Here is a 17,107-nt window from a genome sequence, read left to right on the forward strand (position 1 = left end):
ACTGTTAAAATAATCTCTAGATCATGCATAAACCTGTTGACAATGCAACATTAAGTTCGAAAATTCGAACTTATGTTCGAAAATTTTTTAAAGCTTTTAAAATAATCTCTAAATCTTAAAAATTCATGAAAAAAAATTTTTAGTTCTATTTGAGGTCCATTTCGAACTTAAAAATTTAAAAAAAAAAAATTCGAAATGATCATGAATTTTAAAGTATTTTCAATATTGTATCAGAAAATAAGCTTTTTAAAATACATATATTCGAAATTCGAAATATTCAAAGAGATCTAAAGAGAAGAAAATAAAATAACAAAAAAATATTTATTTAAATGTTCTAAAAAGAAGAACATAAACTATTATTTATATCAAACTATTAATTTCATTATAAAATTTATATGATATAAAAGCTTGTCGTGATATGTTCCTGATGCTGAGATTGTCGCAACAAGAATTTCTATCATATAAATTTTATAGTGAAATTAATAGTTTGATTTAAATTAAAGCATTTAAGCCATAGAGAATTATACATAGAGACGAGACATTCCGTATTGTCAAACAAAAATACAACAAATCATATTTCTGATACAAAAACAAAATACATTGACTAACATGTATTTTGTTGTTGCAAGAGTTAGGTTTTTGACAATACACTTAGGTTTTTGACAATTCCGTCTCGTCTCTATGTTACCCTATGATTTAAGCTTTTTTAAAAATGTTTATTTATTATTATTTTATTCTAATAAAATTTTGAAATTAAAAGTGGTACATAGATATTTACAAAGGGACCAACCCAATGGACCCCAAGTGAGCTGTGCAAACTGGACGGCTACTTGTTAAACTAATTATGAACAAGGAATTCATATAAGATTGGAGACGTATACATATTTTAATCAAATCAAATTTAGAAATTTGTTCCTATGTATGTAAAAGTTTATAAAATTAATGTAATACGTAAAGAAATATTGAAATTATGAATATAATTTATGATGCAATAAATTTAGTTAGAAAAGTTAAATTTCGCTCAATACTCTCCACATTTATACTTTAAGGCAAAACCAGAGGACTATTGAGTACTACGATTCGAAAGCTATTCGAAATTAATAACAAAATAACCCCCTGATTTTGAAATAAAATTTCGAAAATCAAAATTGTCTCTATGTCCGCCTGAATGTTAAATCATAAATATAAACATGGCTTCTAATAACATATAAAAAATTTAAGGTTTATTTGTTGGTATTTTTTTTATCTAAAATAAAAATTTAATTATAAAATATGTTGTATTATTTTAAAACCTTAAAAAATGAAACAAAATAAAAAGCAGGAAAAAAATGGACGCAATTGAAACTTTTGCTTAGCAAACTAGAAGAACACGAGAAAAAAAGAACACACTCTAGTAGCATCTAAACAACACTAAATGATGAAACATATAAAGTTCATGTTCCATTCAAACGTTTCTCTTTCTTGCTTTTTTTTTTAATTAAATATTGTTAAGTTTTTTTTACTTAAATTCTGTAAAAAACCAAATTGATCATGGTATTGAAATTGAATTTCATAATGTGTATATTTGTAAAACAAACGAAAGGATAAAATTGTAATGAAACTAAAAAAACTTAAAACTTAAAAAGAATTGAAAACTTATTTCTTAATGAGACTTTCGCAACTGCTGCTTAAATTTGGCAACGATTTGAAGAATAGTCGACCCTTGTCAATATGCTGATGACTGTGTTGTTGTTGTTGGCTATTGCTGCTGCTACTGAGACTGCTGTTGTTGTTATTATTGGGTTTAGGAGCCACCGCGTTGTCCAATTCTTTGCCCATATCAACTGTATGCACCGAACGTCGCATAAGTATTTGACTATGTGGTAGATTTTGTACCACGGAAGGTGACAGCGGTGATTGTGGCAATTCCATATCGAGCACTGTGTGTTTGTGATGTGTCGCTGCAGATGCCGCCGATTCCGAGTGCTGTTTAACTAATTGACGCATGCGTGGTGGTGGTGGCGGTTGTGTATTTAAGTTTGGCCGATGCGCAGCAGCAGTTTCATGACATTCTAGCATGGGATCACAAGCTTCGACATCTACACTACCCAGCAGTTTTGTATCCGAATACCTACGCAAATCTTTGCCTAAATATTGTTCTAGCTTATCGGTGCAAGTGCCATCACTGTCGGGTGGTGTTAGAATATTGGAATTATGACCACCGTAGTCATGCTTCAAATATGGGCCACTGTCGAGATCTAAATCTACAGAGTCATTGAGTATATCACGATTTTCTAGGAATATAGATGAGTTGGAATAACGTTTTGTATGGGGTTTATAGACAAAACCACCTAAACCATTGGCCACTGCATGCGAAACGCCAGAGCTAATGGAGGGAGCCTTATGATCGCCACTGCCTTCAAAGTAAAGAAACAAATTTAGTTTTTTTTTTTAAAAAAAAGAATTTCATTATCTTAACACTTACCACTAAAACTACTCAATTGCAGTGCATGCTCCCGTCCCGTATCGGTAGATAAACCATCAGTACTTAGATCTTGACGCGAGCCTACACATAAATCGTTTACAGACACACGACTGGAATCTTCGGAATGTTCCAGCACATTGTGTATGGAGTCATGGAAGGGTGTCATGCTGCCCGAGCCTTGTGGACAAGGACGGAACGAGGAGATCTGTGAAACAACATCGTCCAGAGCATAATCACGATCATAATTATGCTGTGATTGCGTGCACTCTATATTGGCCGCCACCGCCACTTGGCCCAATTGTGAATGATGTAGATGATGGTGATGCTGATGATGATGCTGTTGTTGCTGTTGCTGCTGCTGCAGAGCAGCATGATTACTGTGATGATGTTTGCCGCCCAATACCCGCGATGGTAAACCACCCACCGATGTCTGTGATATCATAGAATCAACATCTAGATCTGCATGCTGTAGCATATGATGGGGCGACGTTGGCAAATTATCACTGCCATCCGCCGCATCTTCAACTTCATTTACCTCAACTGTGGAAGCGTAATTGTAACTAGTTGTAGGTCTTGGATTTGCTACATTAACATCAATATTTATATTGACACTGTGTGGTGTTGAGTTTGCAATGTGTGGCTGATTTGAAGAGCCATTATTGCGGCCATTGTTACGCTGTTGTGCCAGTGGAGAGGGTGGCGAATTGGCATGAACCTTTTCGGGAGCATTTTGTATGAGCAATATTCTGTAAATAATAGAAATAGCAACAAACAAATAAACAACACACACTCATTATTATCATATGTCAGTCATTAATCATATTTGTTCACTTGTTTTTGATCATGGGTTTGACAAAGGTTTCCCTTACCTATTTCTAGCCTTCCAACGATGACACAAATGTAAATAGGCTTTGCATTGTATGTACATAAACACAATGCCACCCGTTAGACCAACAGCCACCACCGCCAGTTTTGTCCAAAATGGCCATTCTGTGAAAGCAATGCAAATTTTAAAAACAAGTTATAAAAGAGTTATATAGTTAAGTACAGATAAGCAGAGCTAAAAAAGAAATGCACATACTTGGAAAAAACAATAAAATCAAGTATTTCAGTTGTGAATATTTAATTAGGATTTTGGAAATTTGTTTGTTTAATAACATAATATCATAATAGTTTGGCATTACACCAGTTGGACTACAATTAGTAAAATACTCAAAGGCCTTTGAAACACCTTTCATTAGATAAAGATATTTAAAGATTTTTGACAATAAACTAACTTTAGCTTCTAATTTAAACTATATAATTCCGAGATCTTATTCAAGATTAAGTTTTATCAAGCGATGCTGTCCTAACTGCGATGGAGGTACTTGGGATGGATATATGTAAATAGTCATATGTATGTGCTATCGTGGAACCTCGAAGGGAGGTGTACTATAACCACTTCCGTGGAACATGGCTATGAATTACATGCTGCTCGAAATGGATAGCAGAAGGATCAAAACAGTCGCGCTTGCTGACGAAGTTACGGTATTAATATCTGATAAATCTAGTTTTATGGAATCTGCATTAAGTACACTGAGTGGAATGTTGCGAGTGAACTCAGTTTGAACCCCGAAACACTAATTTCGATTCATTTCCAATTCAAATGAATTTGTTTGAATTGATTTTGAATTCATTCAAATGAATTAGAACAATGAATTGCAATTAAATGAATGAAATCAATAATGCGTTACATTCAATCAAATTCAAGAGAAGATCTAGGTGGAATGAAAAATAAAAATGTAAGTATCTTTTTCTGCCGCTACCTGACAATTCCAGTATATCATGGGAATTTCAAATCCAATAGAATTTTCTGTTTTTTACATAAAAAATTAGTTGAATAACAAAACGACAGTGATGCTTACTGTAGATTACAAAATCAATTCAAATGAGTTGGAAATGAATTGCTAATTCTTTTTTTTAATTCATTTGAATTAATTCAAAATCAATTCAATTCAAATGAATTGCAATTCACTTTGACAAATTCATTTAAATTAGAAACGAATTCTACAAATTCACTTGAATTGGAAACGTATTGCAATTCATTTTTACCAAATTCATTTGAATTGACTCAAATTTCATTCAGTTCATTTTTTTGTGTGAATAATTCGCGAATTAATTCAAAAATGAAGGATTCATTTATAGCTCTGTAACTGGGGTATTAGGCCAAAGGGTATCAATTGGATGTTACTATTTTAAACTGGTTACCAGTTGATTTGATGGTGATACAAATGGCTCTCAAATCTGCTGTGAGACTGAATGCTCGTGGACCGGCAAGGAACTTGGGCACTCTAAGATACTGAATTACTATGGGTATATCCATAGCAATGTCGACTATTGCATCGCAAAACCATTCTTCCATATTATAATTCTAATTCCGAACAGGGATATATGGCTGCGCGGACTCTGATGACGTCATAAGGATTTATGCTGATGGCATAAAGATTATGGGACAAAATCCTACTTCAAGCAACCTAACAGCTGCACTGCTCTTCAGGTGGAAATTACTGCCATAAAACGTACATCCAATAAACGAAAGTTGGATTTTGGCCATTCTCACCCTCCAGTTTGGTGAACATTAGCAAAAAAATCATCCTGAAAAAATTTTAGGTAAATCGGTTGGGTATAAGACGTGCCGCAAGCCCTCTGAAGTTTTGAGATGCATTTACAAGGGGAAAAAATGAATTTTTTTCCGTTTTTGTAAAAATTTTGCCATTAAAAAATTACTTTTGTAATTTAATTTAAAAGAATCGAAATGTGTACGTAATTGTCGTTCTAATGAGATATAAAAAACAGAAATCGGTCAAAAAATTTTAAAGTTATTAAAAATTCGCCAGGCCATTAACGTGTCTCAGGCCACTAGAACAAGAAATGTAGGAACAAAATTAACATATTTTGATAAATATTAAAATAAAAGCTCATTTTTACTTAAAATATGTCCATATATACTTGTATATGAGTTTTTGTCTACGTAGGATTACCGTTAACATTTTTTTAACGGCAGTTTCAAAACTCCATTTTCAAATTTTTAAAAATTTTGTTAAACAAATTTCAGAATTTTTTGATCATCTCATTGGGATTTATTAAGAGTATAATAGGGAATAAAAATGTGAAAAAATTATGAAAATATCTCTTATAGTTTTTCCGTACCTGCGATTTAAATTTTGAAATTTTCGAGAAAAACCAATTATTTGGCAATTTTTAGGCCAATGAGCTCTATTTCCTTACTCTTATGAATTTTAAGCCAAACTTATTCAGAATATTATAGTCCAGATAATTCTAAATATACTCTGAAACTTTTACTAAAATCGGAAAACATTAACCCTTAAATCGTGAAGGTCAAAGGTAAAATTTTTCAATATTTGGAATTTCGAAATGTTCGAAATGTTGTATATTTTTGGGCCGATTGTGATGAAATTTAACAAAAATATAACGTCTTAACCCCAACCGATTTACCTAAAATTTTTTCAGGATGATTTTTTACTAATGTTCACCAAGCTGGGGGGTGAGAATGGCCAAAATCCAACTTTCGTTTATTAAGGGCCACCCTAATCTAGATATATATGTATATTTACTGATAGCAACGCTGCAGTTAACGGAATACCGGGTGTCTTTACGACATCTAGGTTAACCGAGGAATGCCGGATATCCCTAAATGAGATAGCGAAACATTCTAGGAAATCAGGGTAATTGTATAGCAGACTAATTTACCAAAAGGGGTGCGATGATGGATGAAGAGGCGATTGATCACTTTTCTGGTATTTCCATTGCAAAATGTAAGGTGGTTATACAGCAGACTACAGGTGGACTAATTAATCCACCTTTGTTATCGCGAGGTCGACCTGGCCTATCGTGAGCAAATATAATCACCCTTATCGTGGTTGCCGTAATCGTCATACGCCTACGACAGTTTCGTACAAGATTAAAGAAACAGTTTGCATTTTATCTTTAATCTAGTACGAAACAGTCGTAGGCGTAAGACGTTTACGCCAACCACGATAAGGGTGAATAATAATTGTTTCCTTTATTACAGGACACTGCATAATTGGAACACATGATAGATGATTGGACCTACGGTTTAACGATTACTGTAGAAGCTGCCAAAACAAAGATGAGGAGGAGACTGTGTCCCACCAATTCTGCCAATGCCAGACTCTGGCAAACTTGAAGGAAGATATCCTTAAAACTCCCCTCCCCTGAATCTAAGACGCATCCGGGAGGATCCATGTGAAAGCGGACAGCAGTCGGATTTACCATCTCCGATTTTAATGAAATTTACCACATACATGATATATGTAATATGTTCCTTATATCAGTGACTTGTTCATCGGAAACCCTTTCCATTTCAAAAATATCGCGATTTGAAAACTGAAAATTTTGTTAAAATTGTCTAAAATTATTTATATGAAAAAACGTACTTTTAATAACGTTTTTATTTATAACTCCTGGACTAATCGAGTCTCCATCGAAATTATTTTGCACGAATATAGTAGAGATTTTAGGTGTCCTCATACCATGTTCTTTTTTAATTTTTCACACCCCGACCTTTTGGAAGTAAACAATTTTATTAACACCATTTCATGGACAATATCCTTGGCTTTAAAATGGAGTCAAAAATTATGCTGATCTTTGAGTAGTTTCAAAGTTATGGGCAATTATGTGTATATAATTTTAGACAATTTTAACAAATTTTTCAATTTTCAAATCGCGATATTTTTGAAATGGAATGGGTTTCCGATGAAAATGTCATTGATTTGAGAAACCCTTTGGAACCGTAATATGTGTGGTAAATTTCATTAAAATCGAAGATGACAAATCCAAAAATAGCAGTTTTCTGTCCGTTTTGATATGGATTCTCCCATCCACTCCTTCATCAGAGAATCTGGTCGATTCGCCTAGGAAACAACGGATGAAATATAAATATCCAGCTGTTTACTTCTTAGGTATCACAATGGAATCAGTTTTGAATGGAGTGAGCTGCTTGACGAGTCGGTGCCCATGGAACCTATCCAAACCTAAACTAATTTATTTAACCCTTTGTCGACCGACTTATAAGTACCATAACAATAATAAGCTTACAAAATCGAGCCCTTAGCGCCAAATTATCGTAAGCGACAAAACACAAATTTTACAGGAGAAGGTTTTTTCGATTATTTTTAAAGTTATACATAGAATTAAAAATTTTATGCTGCGATATATTATAATTTTGACAATTAAAAATTCATGGAATACTTTATTGAAAAATATGAGAAAGAAATTTTTTTATTGAATTTTTGCATAGATACAAATTTTTCGAATTGAAATAAAATATTTATTTATGACTAGTTTTTAATGAAATTTCACAGTTATGTAAAATTTTCTATTTAAAATGGAAAAATAAAAAGAATTTTGAAATTTATTATCAGCAATCCCGCAATTCCCAAAAAAGTGTTGAAAAATCCCAAAAATGGAAATTTTTAGTTTTTTGGCTATAATATCCATATCAGGGTCGGAGTTATCGGAATCCTTTACAAAATAATTAAAAGCATATTGGGCCATCTAAAATCGGTTATTATATTTTGATATGGAATATGCGATTTGAGAATTTTTGGCCTAAAGTTTAATTTTACATAAAAAATAGGTGTTTTTTGAATGGACCTGGTCCCCTCGGTAACAAAAATTTTTAATTTTTTTTTTCATTCAAAATATTTTATGAAAACTTAGCTTTCAGAAAGTATAAATTCCTTATACATCCTCTTAGAAATTTTTTGCGATAACTTAAAAAGAAAAAAAGTTCTTTTTTCCCAAAAAATTAGGCTTTTCAAAATTTTTTAAATTCAAATGCATATAACTTTGGACTTAGTCATTATTTTTAAACAGTTCTTTTCTTGTTTGACACATACGTATGTTGTTCGGATCGGAAAATATTTGGATACGTTGTTAGCAGAAAACTGTTGTAGGGTAGGTTGGGTAAAATATTGAAAATTTAATTTTGAAATGCGAATATCTCCTAAGCTATAATAGATAATTGATAGCTACGACGAGATTTTTTGTAACACTCGATGATAGGATTTTATGTGTGTAATTTTTTTGAAATCGGAACACAAACGAAGAAATGGGATCATTTTAAAAATGTAATATACCCGAGGTGTCCTACTTTGAGGACCCTTGGTCGCGGCCCTGGTCGGCAAATGAGGTCCACGTTCAGAACTTAAACTCGAGAACACTTCTTCTTTGCGCATGTGAAATTTCATGCAAACCAATCTAACCATTTAGAAGTTACAGATTTATTTCCCTCTTTTTTTTCTATACCACCATGTGTCGCTTACGATAAAATTCGTTTACTGTAAAATGTAAACATTGACTTACGATAAAATCTTACCCCCTATAATTTTGAAGTTATTAACAATTTTAATATTCTGAGAACGCTTAAACATCAGTCGGTCCATAAAATTTTAATTATTGCAATAAAAAAAAAATTTAGAAAATGTCGCTTACTTTCAAAAAATTTATAAAGTTAACCTCGTACTAGTGAAACGTATTTGAAATACATAAAGCGAAAACAGTATTAACTTTTGTTTTATTAATAAATTTATTAAAACATATATATGCATGCATACTTAACTTCGCAACGGAACTAAAAATAAAACTTCATTAAGTTAAGTATGTACTCACAGTAGCAATTATTGCGATAAAACTCTATGATTATTAATATTTAATATTAATGAATAAACAAAAAAAAAAAAAACAATAAATGTATAATACTTTAAGCATGCCCTACACTACATTCATTCAATGCACAACATTTTGTAATTAAACTTTGTGTAACCCTAAAACTATGCTGTTGTACTCAATTCTATCGTTCATCTGTAATATTTTAATCACTATATATTACGAATAGTTATAATCGATAATAAAATGTCGTTTGTGTTTGGTTTAGTTTAGTTTTGGACTATCAGTACATATATATGGATGTACATTAGGTTGGGCTAGTTTGTATGGAGTGAAAATAAGGTTCCCAATTAAAATAAAAGTTTAGCTTGTTTGAGGAGACAATTTTTCAAAATGTTTGTCCTGTGCTCAGTATTTAGTAAGCTGGATTAAACTATTTAAAAGCGAGAAAAAGGACATGTTTATCGTTTGATACAGCTCATCAAATACTGAACCCAAAACAAAAATTTTGGGAAAGGGTAACTTAGAATAAATTAAACTTTTATTTTAGTTGTTAACATCCACAACGTTTTTTGCAGCCACCCTAATGTATATACAAACATACATATATGTTTGTTTGTTTGTATGTATGTAAAAAAAATAATTTTCTCTTTAGTTTCCTACCTATATGTCCATGTTGTACATCTTCTGCTGCCCGTTCAATTAGTACACAAAGAGACCAAATGACACACAAAGCGGCAGCACAATGAAACAATACCGAACAGCACAATCGCCTTCTTTCAATACCAGATATATCAAGGCTGCGCCACTGTAATAAAACAAACAAGAAAAATATATATAGTAGCATATATATAAAATAAATGTAGTATATTGATAGATATATGTATGTACAAACTTATAGTACAGCAAATATATTTAGCTGAATTGAGGTTAAAATTACAATAATTCCTTACTAAATAAAAAAATATATATAAAATACATACACTGATACTTGCAAATGCAGATAAATATTTGTCGCACAACACTGACCGACAGTGATTTTTATGTGTCGAAAGTTTATGAAAACGACAACAGACGTTTTAAGGCTTAACCTAGTATTTACGTTAAGTTATTGAAAAGAATAATGGACGGCGACACAGCAACGTTTAGTGGGGTAAAACATAGTTCGCCAATTAGGAACAAATTAACACGAAATTATGTAAACGAAATAGTTTCCCTTTATTAGTTATCGGATTTGTCAGATTTATTCATAAGCGAAGTGCAATTGAAAGATTTGCTTCTATTAAGAACTTTTTTATGTCGTTCATTAATTCGGGTTTTGAATTGAGTAACTAATTCTTTATTAAATGAATTATTCACTTTTTCTAAATTATTTATAACAAATTGTATTATACATCAAGCTCTATCAACGTTACCGAATCTTTACATAATAAAGGGAATCTGTCCAAAGTTTGATATCATTGTCAGTGAACGTGGCTAATTTGAAGACAGGCAGTGCATGATTGACGCATTTACAAATGCGCAAAAAGTTTATTACCATGTTAGACAAAGATGTTCAACGATATTCAAAAGCATGTATAAGACGAACTTAAATATTTTGCAACACTTACGTACGCGGTTAATAACATCACTTATATACATACATATATTTTAAAATCATGGCCTTCATCTAATTCAATGTAATCATTATAAATGTCATCCTCAATATCACATTCTCCATCACATTCAACTCCACTTTAATCTAACTTAATATTTTGATTATTAATTGCGATTCTTCTAATATTTCGCCAGCTAAATAACAAATATTTTATTATGTACCTTTTATTTTCATTGGTTCAAGCAGGGACCGAAAATAATAATTATTCTTGAAATTTCTAAGGAAAAAAGCCATCACAGGATAATATCGGAGAGTCAAGTCAAGCATACCATTTTGATTGTTTTCAACTATAATTTCATAAAATAACATGCTTTTTAAATTCTTGATTTTTATTTTTTTTGTCAGAAATAATTGTTATTTTCTGATTTTTATTTTTTTTGTCAGAAATAATTGTTATTTTTGATTTTTATTTTTTTTTGTCAGGAATATTTGTCAGACTTTGAGTTTTATTTTTTTTTGTCAGGAATATTTGTCAGACTTTGATTTTTATTTTTTTTGTCAGAAATAATTTTTATTTTTTGATTTTTATTTTTTTTGTCAGATATATTTGTCAGACTTTGATTTTTATTTTTATACCCTTCACTGTGAGTGGCATGGGTATAAGTTTGTCATTCCGTTTGTAATTTCTACATTTTTCATTTGCGACCCCACAAAGTATATATATTCTGGATCGTTATAGATAGCGAAGTCGATATCGCCATGTCCGTCTGTCCGTCTATTCGGCTGTATGTTGAAATCAACTTTCCGTAGCCCCCAAATAACTTACAAACATGATTGATACATCAATATATCGGGAATTCTTCCGGCTCGGTTGCCATTTAAAATCGGCCCACAAATGGCTGAGATAACGGGACAACCTCGATTTTTGGCCTATTTTTGATCTATATCTGGATAACTAAGTCATTAATATAGGCATTATGGATATCTAATGATAGATATTTCAAAGTCCATTGCAACGATGTATGTATATAAGGCTTTGACCTACAATGGGTCAAAATCGGGAAAAATATTTTTTAACCCGAATTTTTTTTTTAACAAAAAATTTTTTTGTTCATAAATTTTTTTTTTTACCAACAAATTTTTTTTGTCATAAATTTTTTTTAACAACAAATTTTTTTTGTCATAAATTTTTTTTTACCAAAAAAATTTGTCAAAAATTTTTTTGTTTCCAAAAAAATTTTTTTGTCATAATGACTTAGTTATCCAGATATAGATCAAAAATAGGCCAAAAATCGAGGTTGTCCCGTTATCTCAGCCATTTGTGGGCCGATTTTCTCGATTTTAAATGGCAACCGAGCCGGAAGTATTCCCGATATATTGACGTATCAATCATGTTTGTAAGTTATTTGTGGGCTACGGAAAGTTGATTTCAACATACAGTTGATTTCAATAGACGGACATGGCGATATCGACTTCGCTATCTATAACGATCCAGAATATATATACTTTGTGGGGTCGCAAATGAAAAATGTAGAAATTATAAACGGAATGACAAACTTATATATAACCTTGCCACTCGTGGTGAAGGGTATAAAAATAAAAATCAAAGTCTGACAAATATATCTGACAAAAAAAATAAAAATCAAAAAATAACAATTATTTCTGACAAAAAAAATAAAAATCAAAGTCTGACAAATATTCCTGCCAAAAAAAAATAAAAATCAAAAATAACAATTATTTCTGACAAAAAAAATAAAACTCAGAAAATAACAATTATGTTGTGATTTTTATTATAAATGTCATAATTGTTACGGTCCCTGGGTTCAAGTCCTAAGTTAAAAATTTGGAAAGATTTGTTTTTAGAATTGTAACTTCTTGCAGTAATATTTATATATTTATAGAAGGAGCTATCGGAACACTCATCTACAGTGATCGAAAGTCCCTATGTCTATAGTTATTTGTCGAATTTCAGAAACCATACAATTTTTGTGAGTCATTATTACTTATTTAAATTTGGAATTATGAAAAATTTTAAGCAATTTAATAAATTTAAATATATATGAACATTTATTCGTTTTATTCAATTATTCTACATAAAATTGTTCGAATTATTCGTTATTCGAAAATGGCCATTTTTAAGTTGTTCGAATAATTATTCGTAAGAAATTATTCGATTAATCGAACGATCATTAGTCGAATGAATACCCTAGTATAAAAGATTGAACATATTTTTTTTTGTGTTAATTTTTTTTTTTGGGTTAACAAATATTTTTCCCAATTTTGACCCATTATCGGTACGAATTTATATGTCGTTGGAAAGGTCTTTGATATCCCTATTGTCCATGTTAATGACTTTTTCTTTCTTACTTGTCAGTTAAACTCAGCTTCCTGATCCTGAATCCTGAAACATATTTTTCCTAGTTTTAACCAATGATTGTGTTTCTTACTAGTGGATTAATTTTGTTAGCATTGCCATACTTTTCAGTCAAATCACATGTTTATCCTCAAAATTTTTCATATAAATATGGCAATACTTTAAATTTTATAAGAAAAAGCAACCGCGTACATAACTTTTTTTTTGTAAATTTTAACTTTGTAAAATACAAAGTGACATTAAAGCAGGGTTTAAAATTAGTTAAACGTTTTTTACATTTGACTACCGACTGCGCAATAAATATGAATCGTTTTCATATTAATGTGCACAAATACTGAAAATATACAAACTATAAACCAATGCCATATATGCACAAGCTTCATGGTAGAAATATTTGTCGCAGTTTTTCCAAAAATATTTTGCCTTACAAAATATTTTACGTTGCAGCTAGAAGACAAAATGAAAATTTTGCATTTTTAAATCTTTTGCTGCCTAAATATATGTATATTTTTGGTTAGCAAAAACAAATGAAATTGCTTGTGTATAATATACAAAAAAATTACTACAAAAACATCATACATACAAACAAATTGCAGCGTGAAAACCATAAACTGCAAACGATATGCGCAGTGAAAAATTCAAACAATGAAAATATGGAAGATGCTAAAAGTAGACTGCCAAACCATACGAAGTTGAAAAATGTAAAATACGAAATTGTGCAAAGTTAAAAATGTTTAAAGCGAAAATGTTTATTTTTAAAATATTTCCGCCGCATATATGGTTTTGTTTTGCCGCATATAGTCATTGAGTAGAAAAATGTGAAAAAAACTATGAAGTTGATTTGGGTGTACAAAATAAAAAATTGTATTGAAATGTGTGTTAATAAAGAATTTTAGTGCAATAAAATAGAAGTTTTATTTTTTGAGGTATGTAATTGTATGTATTGTGAAAGATAGCAATGCAGTTAAATTTTACGAAAGGAAACATTTGAATGTACAACACTTTATTATGATAGATTTTATTCATAAAATTAATGATCCTATTATTTATGGTATTTGGCTGTTGTTGTCACATTTTGTTGTTGCATTATATATCGTTTTTTAACCGCTTTACATACAAAATTATTTTTTTTCTTACTAATTTTTCTGGACTCCTATTACCACCAGCATAAATACATTTGAATTCGTATCAAAAAAGCCAATCAATCAAAAAATTCAATAATAATATCCTCCAGAATCTTATTTAATTTAATTTAATTTTAACTGCATTGCTATCTTTTATTGCACTAAAATTCTTTATTAACACACATTTCAATACAATTTTTTATTTTGTACACCCAAATCAACTTCATAGTTTTTTTCACATTTTTCTACTCAATGACTATATGCGGCAAAACAAAACCATATATGCGGCGGAAATATTTTAAAAATAAACATTTTCGCTTTAAACATTTTTAACTTTGCACAATTTCGTATTTTACATTTTTCAACTTCGTATGGTTTGGCAGTCTACTTTTAGCATTTTCCATATTTTCATTGTTTGAATTTTTCACTGCGCATATCGTTTGCAGTTTATGGTTTTCACGCTGCAATTTGTTTGTATGTATGATGTTTTTGTAGTAATTTTTTTGTATATTATACACAAGCAATTTCATTTGTTTTTGCTAACCAAAAATATACATATATTTAGGCAGCAAAAGATTTAAAAATGCAAAATTTTCATTTTGTCTTCTAGCTGCAACGTAAAATATTTTGTAAGGCAAAATATTTTTGGAAAAACTGCGACAAATATTTCTACCATGAAGCTTGTGCATATATGGAATTGGAAAATAGTATTTATATTTTTAGTATGTATACAATGAAATATTATCTTGTTAAATATTTGTTGCAGTTTTCATGTAAAATTATGAATTTTTTTGCAATTTTTTTACTAATATAGTAGTAATTTTAAACTCTGCATTAAAGTATATAAAATGTATATTATAAAGCAAATCAAAACAAAGAGCTGCTGTGCTGAATTGTTTATTTTATTTTTCATCTTTTTGTGCTTTGGTATTTTATACTTAGGTTTAACTCGCCAATGATGCTGAGTTGAACATAGATTATATAGTAAACTAGCTGTCCCGACAAACGTTGTTCTGTCAAAGCTCACACAAAATTTGAAGACACCCACTATAATAGTACTCCAGATATTCAATAATAAATTTGTATTTTGTATGGGAGGTACCACGCCCATTGTACCTATTGTGAATCTAAACCAGCGAAATGCAAACTCACACCACTACAGTTTTTAGATATTGTAGTTGTATGAGTTGAGAATTATTCTCTGGCAAAAACAAATAGCTGAAATAATGAAATAAACAAACGTAAAAGCGTAACACAACCTGCTTCTATCAATGCTCATGTGAGACTGACTGTTTTTATACAATGTGTGTGCTTGCGTACATGTGAAAATAAAAACAAGAGAGCTCATTTGAGAGCTCACTGCAGCTCGCTGATCTAAACCATCCAGGGACCCACTCAAACACACACAACAAAATTTCATCGAAATCGGCCCAGCCAGTTATCGGCCCAGGAGTTTAGTTACTAACACACGTACAGAAGAATTATATATATAGATAAACAATAAGTGAGAAACACAATTTTTAGTTTAATTTAGGTTTAAAAGAAGAATGTATCCTTATCCCAGAAAATAGCTCTTAGTAATTCAGATATAAATTTAAAATCGAGATAGTCGTGATTTCGCTATACAAATGCCGATTTTCCCGAATTTAAATAGCAACCAAAGCAGGCTATAGCGTTTATAGTGATGTATCAATCATTTAATGGAAGTTATTTTGGGCAACGGAAAGTTGATTTCAAAAGACTCCGCTGTCTATAACGACCCAGAATATAAGGAGTGAAATTGAAGAAACCTTGACACACGTTTTTCCTTAAAACTTTTAACCCAAGTATTATTTAATTTTTTTTATCAGTTACCTTTGAAAAGTATGTCAGTTATTGTGTTTAATGTCAATTATGTTCATTTGTTGTTAATCTGATTAAAATGAGTGATGAGAAAAAAGTGCGAACTAAAATTATTAAATATTTTCAACAAAACCCAACTTGGTCCTACAAAAAGTTGGCCAAACAATCAAAGGTCTGCGTCAAACTGATTCCAATGATATTAAACAGTATCGGGAGAACTTGTCCGTTGATAGAAAACCTTCAACTTAGAAGGAATCCACACGATATTTCTAAAGACAATAAATAGAAAGCATAGGTCAGTACTCGGCCTATTTGGTACGAGCCTGCATTGGCAGGTTTAAAAACATACAAGGCTCAAAAAGTTCCTGACAGGAACTCTGCCAAAAATTTAGACGCCAAAGATAGAGCACGGAAATTGAAGTCAAATTTTATAAAAAAAAAAATATACCTGCTGATTTGGCATTCGGTCACTATGGTAAGAAAGGTCTTGAGTGGTAAAAGAACAATAATGTGGTATTTGTGCCAAGAGAGGCAAATCCTCCAAACTTCCTGGAGCTAAGGCCAGTGGAAAGATATTAGGCTCTTGTTAAAAGAGAATTGAAGAGCACAAAAAAGGTGTCCAAAAGTGTGGTTGAAAGGGTTTCCGGAAAAAGTTCATAAATTTATCACTATTGATTAGAACATTGTTAACCAAACTCTCAACAATAGATTTGCTTCGTATTCTAGTGTTACGATGTGTGAAAACTGAACCAAATTTCTTATGAAAATATCCTTCACTGGCAACACTTGTAAAATAACTCATGTTCGTTTTTTAATTTCGGTTTCAAAATAATAGCACCACAGAACCTTATAGCAATCAACATGGAAAATATTTTTATTTTCATAGTAATTTTAATTAAATATACTATAAGATCGTTAATTAATCTCTATTTCTTCTATGAGTAAAGTTTTCTTTAAGAAAAATTAACCTTTAAATCAATTATATGGTATTTTTGAAAAATACCCAGATTTTGTGC

At 30.9% G+C, this 17,107-nt stretch overlaps 1 protein-coding gene across 2 annotated transcripts in view; it reads right to left on the reverse strand.

Annotated features, from left to right (window-relative positions):
* Nucleotides 1-1,528: 1,528 nt before the first annotated feature.
* LOC135953223 (uncharacterized) overlaps nucleotides 1,529-17,107 on the reverse strand; it is a 58,695-nt gene continuing 43,116 nt past the window's right edge. For both annotated transcript variants that reach the window (XM_065503004.1, XM_065503005.1), the window contains exons 4-7: nucleotides 9,818-9,962; nucleotides 3,334-3,454; nucleotides 2,465-3,210; nucleotides 1,529-2,396 (exon numbers count right to left, since the gene is read on the reverse strand). In XM_065503004.1, coding sequence (XP_065359076.1) covers nucleotides 1,636-2,396; nucleotides 2,465-3,210; nucleotides 3,334-3,454; nucleotides 9,818-9,962 — 1,773 coding nt within the window. In that variant the 3' untranslated portion in view covers nucleotides 1,529-1,635. The remainder of the gene's footprint in view (nucleotides 2,397-2,464; nucleotides 3,211-3,333; nucleotides 3,455-9,817; nucleotides 9,963-17,107) is intronic.

The sequence above is a fragment of the Calliphora vicina genome, chromosome 3, assembly GCF_958450345.1.
Source record: "Calliphora vicina chromosome 3, idCalVici1.1, whole genome shotgun sequence".
NCBI classification, from domain to species: Eukaryota; Metazoa; Arthropoda; class Insecta; order Diptera; family Calliphoridae; genus Calliphora; species Calliphora vicina.